This window comes from Gossypium hirsutum, chromosome D04 (assembly GCF_007990345.1).
Source record: "Gossypium hirsutum isolate 1008001.06 chromosome D04, Gossypium_hirsutum_v2.1, whole genome shotgun sequence".
Lineage (NCBI taxonomy): Eukaryota > Viridiplantae > Streptophyta > Magnoliopsida > Malvales > Malvaceae > Gossypium > Gossypium hirsutum.
Window position 1 is genome coordinate 22,426,513 of NC_053440.1, and position 14,515 is coordinate 22,441,027.

Below are 14,515 nucleotides of genomic sequence, written 5' to 3' on the forward strand. Positions count from 1 at the left end.
TTTTGGAAAGAAATTGAGAGGAATTGAGAGGAAATATGAGAGAGGATTTGTTTGTGAAAAAATAAAAAGGGGTGGGGGTATTTATAGTTTTTTTTACCGTTGGGGGGTCAACGGTCAAATTTTTTACCGTTGGCTACTGTTCACGCGCGGGAGGAAATCGCGTCCACGTAAGCGCGATATGCTTACGTGGAAAGAAATCGCGTCCTTGAGGGAGCGATTTCCTTCCACGTAAGCATCTCGTGCTTACGTGGACGCGATTTCGCGGAAAATGGACCATTCCGGTAAATAATAAAATAGAGGGCCCATTTCGGTAAATTTTTACAGAAATGGGCTTTTATTGATAAATTGCCCAAATATGATATGATTATCTAATAATATTAAAAAGTTGTTTTTATTTTCCCATTATTTACTTTGTGTTGGTTTTCTAATAAATAAATAAATAGTTTTTATTTTTGACTTGAGAGAGTTCACAGGAGAGTAGAGGAGAGAGCAATAGGATTTTAAACTATACTCTTTTTTCTTTCCCTTCTTTTTGTGTCTTCATCTTCAACTTTTTAATCTTTTGCCAATTTCGCAAACAAGACTAAAAAGAAAACCCTAATACACCTTATCTCTTTTCTTCTTTCTTTTTACTGCTTTGAGTCTTTTAATTATAAGTTTGAAATGTAAAGGAAGGATTTTGCTTGTTGTTTGAAGGTGAGAGAAGGAAGCCATGGAAGGGGATGAGGTTGCTCTGGCGTGTTTGATTTCTAGGATCCTTTTTGCAATTTTGGGTTTAGTTTCATTTTCCATTCTCTGGGCCGTCAATTGGCACCCATGGCGGATTTATAGGTATTGCATCTAATATTTCCAACCTTTAATTTTGCTACTGATATAGTTGTTAACATCATAACAGTGCTGAGGTTGTTACTAAATGCAAGAGTGCTGCTGAGATCGTTTACAGTTTATTTGGAAACAGGTTTTGATTTTTTGAATTTAATTGTATCTTGGAGCATGCTGTTGGCGGCAGCATTTATGGAGCAAGTTATTAAAGGTGCTAGTGTTACCCTAAATTTGTAGTTAATGTCAATGCTAGTGTAGCTGAGAATATTAGCTTTGACTGCAACACCAGGATGTAAGTTACAATTGTCTTCTCATTGTGTTTTGAAATTGTCATGTAACCTTAATGCTTACATTGGTTGCCATTATTCAGCAAAGCAGCCTACTATCCACATAAGCTTTCGTTTTCTGTTGTCTATAATGAAGTGGCAAAAGCTTGGTTAAAAGATTTGGTTGTTTATAGTTTACAATTTTTGCAGTGGCACATACCAGGAAGAAGCAACAGAAATGAGGAGGACTGAACTGGACCTTAATCTGGAACCTATTTACTCATGCCATTTGGGATGCTTTGCTGCATGAAAATGGGTACAATTAATTTAACTATGCTTTTGGTTATATGTGAATATGGACATAGATCTATGCACTATGGTCCTTTTCTTTAAAAAAGAAAACAACATGAGAAAGGATAAATTGTTGGGAACTCATGCCTTTTATGTCTGCTTTGTCTTGACATACATATATACGTGTATCGATGTCGATGATTAGTGTATTACTGGATCTTGTATTTCACTTGTTATTAACTGTCCGTTGCTGCCTTTGAAGATACAATTTTCATAATTTCTTGGTGGTTGTATCAAGCAAGTAGACTAAATCTTCTTTTTAGTGAAAAAAAAGGTACATAATTTCTTGCAATGGTATAAATGGCAATGCAGGAACCTATATCTCTTTCTCATCAAACTACAAAACTGGGAAAAAAAAACTATTGAAATGTACCCTAAAAAATCATACGTTCATCTTTGGTTAATGGTGTCTCCTGTGATCCAATTTCTGCTTCACCAACTTATATGTTAGTCCATGATGTTAGTCCATATGTTCAAAATAGAAAGAATTGATTGAGGTATCGAACAGTTTTTCTCTTTTGAAATTTGTTGTTTGTTATTTCTAATAAAAGTAACATATTCCTTGCAATATTTTCAGGTTCCACTGGGGCAAGATGCTTCTGATGTGAATAATAAATTGTTAGAAATAATTCATCCTTATGTGGCCAAGCTTTATGCAAATGGACTTATTCAGAACAGGGACTATGAGGCTGTATAGTTCTACATATGTTATAATTCTTGGTTCTTTCTGAAAATTCATCATTTCTGCATCTTTGCTTATTCAGCTTTTAAGTCTAAGCCTTTTCATGGGTGTACTTGTTGCTTGTTAGAACTTTAGAATCTTTCAGCGTGCTGCTAAATGGGAAAAAAAAGGCAATAACTGCATTGCTATGAAAATTTAGTCTAATATAAAAAAGTTCATTATTCACTTTATGTGGTAGCATTTCTTAAGAAACAATTTGGGAGTAGAAGCAAGGCAAAATAGTTGATGCTAAATAATTTCGTAAAACATCTATGGTTCTCAGAGCTGAATATGGTTGGATTCTTTTTATTGCATTGCTCGGATATAATTTTGAGAATTTTCTGCAATTTCTGTTCTTTCCTGAATTTAAAAGCTCATTGTCTATATCTATTTTAACTCATTTATGAATGCAAACATAATCCTATTTTAACTAAGGAAAGTATAAACTAAGTTTCATATCACACAAGCTACTAGTTTCATATTTAAGCCTTCATGTCTAAGGAAACAATTTTTATTTTTTTAATAGTTTTTAATAGTATTTTTTAGAAATATGGTATACTTGGATCTGGAGATGTTTCACTACCTGAGGCTACCCTTGTAGAAATAAGAGATCAGCAGAGTGTCTTGGAATTGAAGTTGCAATTTCATATTGTATTAATTGTTATGTAGTATAACATCAATATCAATGTTCATCGTCTTAGGAACTTTTTTATTTGTTTACTTTTGTATATTGGGTTGAATGTTGGTGGTATACATTTCGGCTAAATGTTAGTGTATTTTGATTTTGGATCAATTTTTGTAATGAATATTCAACCTTTATTTTAATTTTAATTTAATATTTTGTAGTTGTATTTAAAGCACAATTTCTATCATTATTCACTGTAACTGTTTATGAAAATATATTAATATTGAAACAATAAAAAATAGAAAAAAATTACCTTAGACGTGTCTATTCCAACCTTTTAAAGGTTGTCTTAGACGGGTCTATCCTAACCTTTTTAAATGTTGTTTTAGATAAGGTATATTCCAACCTTTTTAGGGTTGTATTAGATGACTCTATCTTGACCTTTTTAAAGGTTACTTTCGACAAGGTCTATCCCAACTTTTTTAGGGTTGCTTTAGACGGGTCTATTCCAACCTTTTTTAAGGGTTACCTTAGACAATGTCTAGCCTAATCTTAAAAAGGTTGCCTTAGATGAGTTTATCTCAACCTTTTTTAAAGGTCGGCCTTGACTAGGCCTTTGCAAACCCTTCAATAATGGTTGGCTTATGTTGACTTATGCCAACGCTTTTTCAAAAGTGTCGTGAGACCTATGCCAACTGTAGTAAAAACAACCTTTTTGGAAGCGCCGAGAGAAGCGTCGCGACACCTATGCCAACCTTTTTTGCGTCGTCTTAAATAAAAAAAAAGTGTCGTGGTAGGCCCATTTTGTTGTAGTGTGATCGACTTATTGAGCTATATAATATGGATTTGGAAGAAGATATCTTTAAGAAAAGAATAGATGTGAAGTTGGAGATGAATTAGGAGATTGATAAGGAAGAATCTTATTGGGAACAAAGAGCAAGAGTGAATTGGCTTAAGAACAATGACTGGAATACTGCATTATTTCGTCTATTTTCCAATCAGAGAAGGAGAATAAATAGGACAAGGTGTTTGGAAGATGGTTCGAGTCGGTATAATGTTTGATTCCAATGAGTCTATGTAAGTTGTAGCAAAGGATTACTTCACTGATATGTTCTCATTACAAGGGGAAAGTGATCCATAATTTCTGCTTACAAGAATTGATCGTTGCATTTTAGAAGATATGAATAATTCTCTTCTAGCATTTTTCAAGGAGGAAGAAATTCTGCAAACTATTAAGGGTATGCATCCTACTAAGGCATCGAGTCCCAATGGTTTTCCAACTGTCTTCTTTCAGAAGTTTTGGCATATAGTCGAATCGAACATTAAAATCTATTGCATGCGGGTTTTGAACAAAGAGATTAGTGCAGATAAGATTAATGGTACGACTATAGTTTTGATCCTAAAGGAAAATGCATGTAGTATGAGTAAATTTCGACCCATAAGTCTTTGTAATGTCTTTTTTAAAATTATTTCCAAGTTTTTAGCAAATCGATTTTGATTTGTTCTTAATGAACGTATTGATGTTGCACAAAATGCCTTTGTGCCTAGGAGGTTTATTTTAGACAATATCTTATTAGCATATGAGGTCCTTCTTTCTTTTAAAACCATCATGGTGGATTGAAAAGGGTTTTTAACTTTAAAATTGGATATGAGTAAGGCATATGACCGAGTAGAATGAAATTTCATCGAAGCCATTCAGGTACATATGAGGCTTAATATGACTTGGATTGAATTAATGATGCACTGTGTCAAATCAGTTTCCTACTAAATTTGTATAAATGGGATTACTAGAGAACGATTTTTCCTACAAAGAGCACTATGTTAAGATAATCCGCTTAGCCCTTACCTATTTCTTATTTGTTCTGAAGGATTTTCTATGCTTCTGCGATTGGCAAGGTTAGATGGATTGTTGAAAGAGACATGTATTTGTTTGGAGGGTTGAGATTGACTCATCTATTTTTTATTTTTTATAGATGACAATCTTAGTTCTGGAGAAGTGTCATCAATGGAAATCTTATAGATGGCAGTCTTATTTTTGGAGAAGTGTCGTCGGTGGAAATCTCAAGTTGCGATATCGGGTTTAGTGCAATGCATTGCATACATTAGACTTCCAATTATGTTGGCGTACTCAAGTTGCACTATTTCCCTTCCATTATTCTCACTTAACTTGAATTTCGAATCGTATGGAGTGTTCAAATCCTTGATATTCAAGTGTTTGAACTTTTCCAATACTTTCTCGATGTAGTGAGATTGGCTTAGTGCAAAGCCCCTTTCATGTTTTTGTACTTTTATACCTAGAATTGTATCTACCCATCTTAAAATTCAAGGCTAGATACTCTTTGGTTTCACAAACACTTTCCATGTTAGTCCCAAAAATAAAAAAATCGTCTACATAGAGACAAATAATTATATCGTACCTATCGGTGAATTTAGTGTAAATACATTTATCCGCACCATTATGTAAAAAAACCATATGGTAAGATAACCAAGTCAAATTTCTCATGCCATTGTTTAGGCTCTTATTTTAAACCATATAATGACTTGATCAACTTACACACCTTATATTCATTCCCAGTAAGCACAAAGCCTTCTGGTTGTTTTATGTAGACTTCGTCTTCGAGATCACCATTCAAAAAAGTCGTCTTAACATCCATTTGATGTACATGTAACTTATGGATAGATGCAAATGTCATAAGAATTCGAATGGAGGTCATCCTAGCCACTAGTGCATAGGTTTCAAAATAATCTAGGCTTTCATTTTACCTAAATCCTTTTGCCACCAACCTAGCCTTAAAGGTTAGAGGACCCCCTGTTGGAGAACTACCAACCTAGGCTTCAATCCTTGAGAAGATCAACTAGAATCCAAGTATTGTTAGACAATATTGAATCCATTTAATCATTGATTGCCTCTTTCCAAAATGTCGTATCCCTAAAAGTCATAACTTTACCATAGGATTGTGGATCACCATCCACATTAAACATTATGGGGATCTTCCTAATTACAGATTCTTTATTTCCCTCAATGAGAAATGCTAGAATTGCGAGAAAATGAAATCGAGACCAAAGTCTTTTACTTTTCTCACTCTTTGACTTTTCCTCGGCTCCATATCCTTATTGTCACAAAGACTTCTCTTGGTTTGATCACTTGAGATCATTGGTTGATATTCTTTTTTCGAATCCATTGAATCATTGAAAATTTTATTTTCAATGAATACAACATCTCTTGTTTCAATTATCGTATTTAACATTAAGTCAAGAACATGATAAGACTTAGAGTGTTAGGCATATCCAACGAATGTACCATTTGACGACTCTTGGTCCTAACTTTGTTCTCTGTTAGTCAATAACTCTATAGTAAGCCAAACACCCACACATTTTAAAATAATCTAAGTTTGACATCCGACCCTTCCATAACTCATATGGAGATACTTCAAATTTTCTCGATGGTATTCTGTTAAGGATATAACATGTAGTCAATAATGCTTCACCCCATAGATTACATGAAAGTTTAGCGTTTAACAACATCGAGTTAACCATATCTATTAAAGTATAGTTTTTCTTTCCACCAAACTATTTTGTTGCGGAGTATAAGGCGTGGAACATTCATGTACCACACTTTGTTCGTCACAAAATATATTCAATTCATTTGAAAAATATTCACCACCTCTATCACTACGAAGCACTTTGATTTTTGTACTAAACAAATTCTCAACCTCATTTTTAAAACGTTTAAACATATCAAAAGTATTGTCTTTACATCTCATGAGATACACATAAGTAAATCAAGTCGTCTATAAAAATGATAAAATATCATTTTCCACCTCTTGTTAGAGTTTTATTTAATTCACAAACATCCAAATGGATTAAATCTAATACTTGCAAATTCCTTTCACTTTTATTAGGAAAGGACTTCTTGGTATTTTTAGATTGAATACAAACTTTACATTTATCCATAAAATCATCATTACTTAGATTGATATAAGCATTCTTTTTTACAGATTGTAAAGTTTTAAAATTAAAATGTGCTAAACGTGCATGCCACAAAGGATAAGATTCAACAGTATAAGCAAAAGAATTAACTTTATTCATATCAATGCTCAACTTGAAGATGCCCTCGATACAATATCCTTTTCCTACATACATATTACCCTTAAGCAATACTAACTTATTGGATTCCAAGATAACCTTGAACCCTTTGTTACATAGAAGACTCGCAGACACTAAATTCTTTCTCACATCGGGAACATGCAACACATTGGTCAAAGTTAATTTCTTCACGAATGTGAAGTTGAGTTCCACCGTCCCTTGATCGAGAATCTTAATCGATTGATAGTTGCCCATAAGTACTTCACGGTTTGCCACTAGTTCATAACTATTGAATTATTCTCGGTCATTACACACATGGACAGTAGCTCCGGAGTAGAGACACCAATTATAGGACTTATCGGTCATGACTATGTTGAGTTTGGTAATCATACCAATCTCTAAACTCTCGATCCCTTTCGTAACCATGGTCACTAAGTCCAAATCCTCTACCATATTGGCTTTGGAAGTTGTGGCATCTTGATTCTTTATGAGAGGTTTACAATCCTTGTCCTTTCTTATTGCAATTATAACAATTGTGAGATTTTTTCTTCTTGTCTTGCATGTCCTTGGTCTCGAATGTGTCCTTTCGCTTTCCATTTCGAGAGTTCTTGGACTCATTCACATGGTTCACTTTAGAACTTTAGAGAAGATACACCGCATCACGCTTCCGAGTTTCTTCTTGAATACACAAATGCCTAAGTATTTTATCCGCAGTGAAGTCCTCTTCCATATGCAGAAGTTTTTTTCGATAATTGTTCCAAGACGAGGGTAGCTTCGAGATGATATCCCCAACTTGTAACAATTTTGGAATAACAACTTCCATATCATGAAGCCTACTTATAAGGACTTGTAGTTCATGGACTTGATCCATGAGCAGAATACTATTGAACATTTTGAATTCGAAATGCTTCATCATTAAAAATTTATTGATACCTTATCATTCAGTGTTGTATTTCTTTTTAAGAGCTTTCCATATTTTCACTAGGGATTGCATCGACAAGTAGAGATCATACAATCGATCAGACAAGGTGTTGAAAATGTGTCCACGACATGTGAAATTGTCTTCTTCGCGCTTCTTCTTGAGTTCGGCCACTTTCGCAATTTCCTCGGGGTTTGCATTGGGGGCAAGATCCTCCATGGGTTGTAAGTTTGGATCCAAAATGTATGCCACATTCAAGACGGTAAGAACGAAAAATATATTGTCCTTCCAGCGATTGAAGTTTGAGCCATCAAATCAGTTAAGTTTCACAAACTCTTGGTTCATCACTTTGAATGCAGTGGTAGCCTCCATCGCAATCTCCAATTAGTTCTCTTTGATTGTTGGAGAATTTGAGTGAAGATGATAGATCCAAAGACGATATGGAATTAAAACAATAGACTTCAAGGCGTGAGTGACGCTTTCCAAAGAGATCTATTTGTCCCCACACAAAGTTGCTAGAGGGTTAAGACAAAGGTCCCCCGGGATACAATGAAGTTTTTGAATTTCCTTTGATTAGCAAAATCGAGGAATTCCCTAACTCTTACTCTAATCTCTGAAATTGGATTGATTGTAAATAATACTTGTGAGCGCCATAGTCCCTCTGTTTATATACATTCAATGGACACTATTTTGGAGAGCCACAACCCTTTACATTAGATTTCCGCTGGACATACTTCTTACAAAAAACATGTCCAATGGAAATCAAATGTATCCATTGAATAAATCATCACTTTTTAATAAATACTCATGAATAATAATGAATTTGCAATCTACAATTTCCAACAATGAATACTCCTCGTAATTAAGTTTATTGCCTAATCAATACTCGTAATCTTAATTAATCCATTAAACATTTATTTATTATTATTTCATAGTATCATAATTAATAATCAAATTTATCATTTTTTAATTACTTCAAATTAACTCAAAGCATTTAAATTCTGCTACAAAAAGTTGTCTAACATGTTTACCTTTATACTCTAATATATGAAGTTTTTCATTATATTAATGAAATTCATTTCTATAATCTTGCAATAATTTATATGTGAAAATAAGAAACATAATTTTCTGTATATTGAAAAATATAATAATATTATATGCTAAAGTTTTAAATCTTGAATATATAAATTAGTATATACCATAACAAGGTTTTGTTGCACATTTGGTATGTTTCAATATAAAAACACTTGTATGGTTGGCAAGTGGATGCCTGAATTATCAAAGTAACTATAGAAATAATTCATCTTATGAACGAACAACATGCCATTTTATTAAAATATTAAATATTATGCAAATCATAATGCTATAACAATTGTGGAGTTAGAACATTTTGAAAGTGGGGGGATGGTTCCAAAAAGAAGTCAGCTTGGTGGGAGACGTTTCCAAAGGCTTATTAGGATTAGTAAAATTGGATTTAATTCAAAAAAATCGAAAAAATGAATTTTGAGTTAATTAAATCGAGTAATTCGAGTTTCGATTTCTATAGTCAAGTTAGATTTTATAATTCGAATAGCTCAAATAATAGATTGGTGTAAACACCTCTTTGGTCCCTGTTAACTTGGAAAATGAGCAAATTGGTCTCTCTTTCAATAAAAATTACAAAAAAATCAAAATAATTTTTAAAATTCAAAATATTTATAAAAATTTTAAAAGAAAATTCTAAAGAATATATAAAGAAGATTTAAAATTTAAAATTTAAAATTTAAAAATATTCCAAAATAAATAATTTTGGGATCTAAATAAGTTAATTAATGGTTCAATTTTATCATACTAAAGTATCTTGTTTTTTTCTTAGTTTGCTTTGAATTTTTTTAAATATATATGGTTTCAAATTTATGTGCTCTAACATGAAATTAGTTATGCTATAACAATGTTTTAATTTGACATATTTAAAATTTTAATTTAACTCAAACTATTTCACTCAATTCAACTTGACTAGTTTCCAAAAAATTTAAAATCAAATTAAAATAATAAATAAAACTTACCAATTTAATTAACTCAAATTTTTTTCATTTAATTCCATCTACCCTTAATCCTCCGTGCTATTATCGGTGGTGTGAATACTAAAACTGTGTTAAATGAGTCTAATGCTACGCACCTAATTAGTGGGCTGATGGGGAGCTTGCTACTGTGGAAGAAATCCATAAAACAAAAAGGAACCACCTACATGCAATATATATATATATATTTTTATAATTTTAACCTTTGCCGAGGAAAATAAAGTTGTTAACAGACATTTAATTTTTAATGATGATTCTTATTGATAGATAAAGAAATTAAATACAAATATTTATTTCTTCTCTAATCTACAAGAAATGAATCAAATGTATTGATTGGCCACCATCTTTCTCGACTTCAAACCCTGCAATAAGGAAGCTATATATATTTATATCTATATATTCTTCTCCTCTTTTCTAGGCAAAATTAAATCTAAAATCCTCCACTTCATCCAATATTCTGATCCCTAAGGCCATTAGTCTTGTATTCACAAAGCATCTCTACACATGCATATTTATTTTTTGTTAAGTCATGCACCTTTATTGGTTTATATATGAATAATAAATAAATAAATAAAAACAAGAGATGTCTTTAAGCACTGAAATTCTAGTTCCTCTAGGCATCAAGCTGGTCGCATTGAAACATTGATGGTCCGAAGGAGTTGAGCTCACCGAAAATGAGATCATCCCCATTTCCATAACAGCTGGAATCTTGACACTCGAAGTAGGTTTGTATGTCTTCAGGGAAGCCGCACCGCACTGGTTCCGATACCATTGGTGTGGACTGGCGGTGATCGGTAGCAGCGGATGTCATCTCCAGCATCTCCTTGAATTTAGAAGATTGAAGGAGAAGCCCTAGGGCTGACGTGGCATTCACCGGTCGGGGCTGAGTCAGCAAGGTTTCACTAATTACATCGGATTCTTGTAGCTGCTGGTTGTGGTTGTTGCCGTTGAAGAAGGTTAGATCAAGTTCTTGATCAGGGTTTGGTGTTACTAGTGAAGTAGTGGTAGTGTCTATGATATTAGGGTTAGGGTTAGGGTTATTTTCAGGTTTGGTTTGGTTAGGCTTAAGCCATTTGATGTAACGGCTTAAATCAAAGTTGGTGACAGCATTTAATCCCCGGTACTCTATTGCAGCCATGTCATATGCTGTGGCAGCTTCTTCCTGAGTAGCTGCAAAACCCAGTCAACAGATCTAATAATTCAATTTAAATTATTTTTAGATTTGGCTCTCAAAATTTTCTTAATTAAAACCGGCGGCTTAAACCTTGGTTGGACCATTGCATCCTACTAAAACAGTGTGAATTTATGAGTTGGGCATGCATGCCCCAGTTAGCTTCCAAGGAAATTACATGACTTGTAGCATGTGCTTGGCCTCATTGGATAGTTAGTTAGATAAAGAGATAACAGATATGATTAATGAATGTTTGTTTGACAATAACTTGAAGGATTCTGATAAGCTAACATGTCGTTTTCAGTCTTGATTTTGGGAGTATTTTAGTCAATCAACCTAAAAAATGAGTTACCCTTTGCTATTGGGTAGAAATAGAGTCAAGTCATTAATGCATCTATAGGTGAATGTCCATTTCCACAAACTATCATACCAATGCGCCAAAAGAAAAAGTGTTAAATGTGGCCACCTAAAACCAAAATGATTACCTACGCTTTTTTTGTTTTTGTTTTTTCTTACAAGGAAGCAAAGACAGATGAAGAAAACAAAGGAGTAGTTCAAAATACCATATGTCCCAAGGTACAGGTACTTGTTTCCAAACACTCTCCCAATGCGTGCTTCCCATCTTCCATTGTGATGATGTCTGTTCATTCACATTGAGAAACATGTAAATAACACCAAATTTTGTAGCATCATGCTGCATTTGAGATGTTGTAGATCATTCATCTCATAGATTATATTGCATCCAAAACAGTTTTATGTATTAACAGTCAAATTCTTTATTTAAAAAAATAGGTAAACTAGTCTTTATACATTAGATAAAGAGAAAATAATCATTTTTGTTAAAAAATTAATCCCTTTGTGCTGTTAAAAACATGTGTGGCTTACAGAATAATTAGACAATGACACATAGTGTACCATGTATACTTTATGCTGACATATGTAGACTAACTTTTCACGGTAAAAATGGACTAAATTTTTAACAGAAAGACCAATTTACTTTTTAATCTAACATATAGGAATTAATTTGCTCATTTTTTGATTAAATGAGCTAAAATGCAATCCAACTTTTAATACAAGAATTTCTATGATACTTTTACCCCTTAAGATGATGAGGAAAACAAGATATGAATATATATATATACCTAGCGACACCTCTGTATTTCGAGACTCCCCGAGAGAAACCATTAGATTTCCTGAAAATTCAACACCAAATGCATGATTTAACTGTGTCTTCAATCCAATACTTATAAGTTCTTGATTGAGTGGATTAATGTAATGGATTAGTCATTAATCTCACCTTCTCAATGATCCAATATACTCTTCTCTAGATTGATCCTCCATTTCTTTCAACTCTTTTTGGTACGTTGATAACTGCATTGTTGATGTTAAATAAGTTTCTTCCTCAATTCTCCCACAAACCATATATATATATACATATAAGAGATAAACTTACCGGAAAGTTAAGGATGGTATCTTGACCCCAGTATTTGAGTGCTGCTAAATCATAAGCATGTGCTGCTGCTTCTTCATCATCGTAAGCACCTAAAAAGGTAAAAAAAAAAAAAATCCCAAATTTCAGAATAAACGCATAAAAGAATAGCATTAAAAATTCCACTCAAAGTAGTACTAAACATACCAAGATAGACTGCATGGAGTGTAATTAGCAACAACAAACCACCACACCAGCAACCATAAAGGAAGAAGAGAGAGAAAAAAAAAAAGAACCTTCATCAGCTTCTAGTATAAGTCAATTAAGATCAATAAGAAAAAGAAAAGAAAAATAGGGTAATGAACCTTGACGTCCTTTCTTGTTTTGTGATTCATTCCAGCAGTTCTTGTCCCATAGATGAGCTTCATATCGACCTGTCCATCTATGTCTGAAACAGTACTCAGCATATATAACAAGGAAGTTAGGTACTGACAGAAATCAAGAATTCAAAACACCATACATACATACATACATACATACATACATACATACATGCATACATACATACATACATACATACATACATACATACATACATACATACATACATAAAAAAACTAAAAATAGCTTGCCTGGTTACCCCTCGATAAATGGAGCTACGTTGGGGAGGGGAGTCTCTTGGAACACTTCTCCTAGTTCTCTTCACCTTAGTAACACCATTGCTGGCAGTGCTAGTATTATTCTGTGTAGTGTTCTTGTGATTCTGCTGTGATAATTTCGCCATGAAAATGTTGATGACCAGCTACGTATTTCAACGAAAAGAAAAGAGATAAAATTTAAAAAAAAATGGAAAAGATATGACTGAGTCCTCCAAGGAAGAGGGATTTAAAGGGATGATAAGAAGAGAAGTAAAAATATTATGAGTTTGGAAGCTTGTAGGGAGAGCAAATTAGAAATGGCCGGCTAGAAAGAAATATTAATGTAGATTTGCCGTCTTTACCGGCTTGAGTTATCTTTCTCCCTTGTCCTACCGAACTTGGTGCTGTCCCAATTATATATTTAAGAGTTTAAACTTTAATTTATGGATTTCTTGCCCCACCTCCTTTCTCCTAATTCGTCTATCCTTTTAATTATTTAATGAAATTTATGTAATTTTCTTCATTCATACATAATTATGTAATTTTTTTAACTTAAATCTTAAATCTCAAATCCCGAACCTCGAATTCGAAATCCAGAATCCTAAACTTGATCCTAATTATTTAAAGATGTTTAAGCAATTTTTTTTTATCATTGATACATAATTTTGATAATTCTTTTAACCTAAATCTTGAATCCCGAACCCTAAACCCAAATATCAAAATTCTAAACCCCAAACCTTTAACCAAAATGCTAAGTTTAGGATTCAAGATTTAGTGTTTGGGATTTAAGGTTTAGGGTTCAAGTTAAAAAAAATTACCAAAATTATGTATCAATGGGATACACGATACAATATGACATGGTACCCCTATTTCATACTATCCTTTCTCTTTCTCTAGTACCCTAATAAAAAATTAGATATGGGGACATGTTTTATGTAAATACATTTAATTTTTAAAATTTTAATATATATTAGTATAATCACATGTGTTATCATCCATTTTACGGTCTAAATATAATCCTATATTTAAAATTTTAATATATATATATTAGTTTTATTATCTGTGTGATGCACTGGCTTACTTAATGTATAAATTAGTTTAATCTTAAAAGTTATGAAAATTTGTCAAAATTTGAATCTAATAATAAGTTATTTAATAAGTAAATTTAAATAATTTAATATATGTAGATGGTAATATTGATTATAATTATAAAATAATTAATGTGCCTTTAATTAATAGGGTAAACTACAATAACGGTCACTTTTGTTTGCCTCAGATTACATTTTAGTCACTTATGATTGAAATGTTATGTTTTAGTCACTTATGTTATCGTTTTGCTACAAAGTGGTCACTCTACCATTAAACTCCATTACCTCCCTAACGACGTCCTACGTGGCAGTTCAAATGGGTTTTAAATGCCCACTTTG

At 32.8% G+C, this 14,515-nt stretch overlaps 1 protein-coding gene and 1 long non-coding RNA gene across 3 annotated transcripts; one reads left to right on the plus strand and one right to left on the minus strand.

Moving 5' to 3' along the window:
- The first annotated feature begins 433 nt into the window (after positions 1-433).
- On the plus strand, positions 434-2,442 carry LOC107899362 (uncharacterized). Of its 2 annotated transcripts, none has more exons than XR_001684655.2 (4): positions 434-831; positions 944-1,033; positions 1,299-1,404; positions 2,017-2,442. It is a non-coding gene; the product is annotated as an uncharacterized lncRNA (long non-coding RNA). The 2 variants fall into 2 exon arrangements; XR_001684654.2 differs by having other exon boundaries at positions 451-831; positions 944-1,114.
- A 7,716-nt stretch (positions 2,443-10,158) lies between these two features.
- On the minus strand, positions 10,159-13,480 carry LOC107899363 (AP2-like ethylene-responsive transcription factor At1g16060). The gene is made up of 8 exons (XM_016825054.2): positions 13,083-13,480; positions 12,816-12,898; positions 12,658-12,666; positions 12,475-12,563; positions 12,319-12,392; positions 12,164-12,214; positions 11,585-11,661; positions 10,159-11,020 (listed from the first exon to the last, which is right to left on the minus strand). Exons 1-8 carry the CDS (start codon positions 13,232-13,234, stop codon positions 10,464-10,466), a joined length of 1,092 nt encoding a protein of 363 aa, XP_016680543.1. The 5' UTR covers positions 13,235-13,480; the 3' UTR covers positions 10,159-10,463.
- Between the last annotated feature and the right edge of the window lie 1,035 nt (positions 13,481-14,515).

What these genes read in the sequence shown, in the direction of transcription:
- LOC107899363 (XM_016825054.2), bottom strand. Translation starts at nt 13,234, where the DNA reads ATGGCGAAATTATCACAGCAGAATCACAAGAACACTACACAGAATAAT. An exon ending in TATATTGGATCATTGAGAAG is followed by an intron (nt 12,215 to 12,318) that starts GTGAGATTAATG and finishes TTGAATTTTCAG; the next exon opens with GAAATCTAATGGTTTCTCTC. An exon ending in CCTGTACCTTGGGACATATG is followed by an intron (nt 11,021 to 11,584) that starts GTATTTTGAACT and finishes TGGGTTTTGCAG; the next exon opens with CTACTCAGGAAGAAGCTGCC.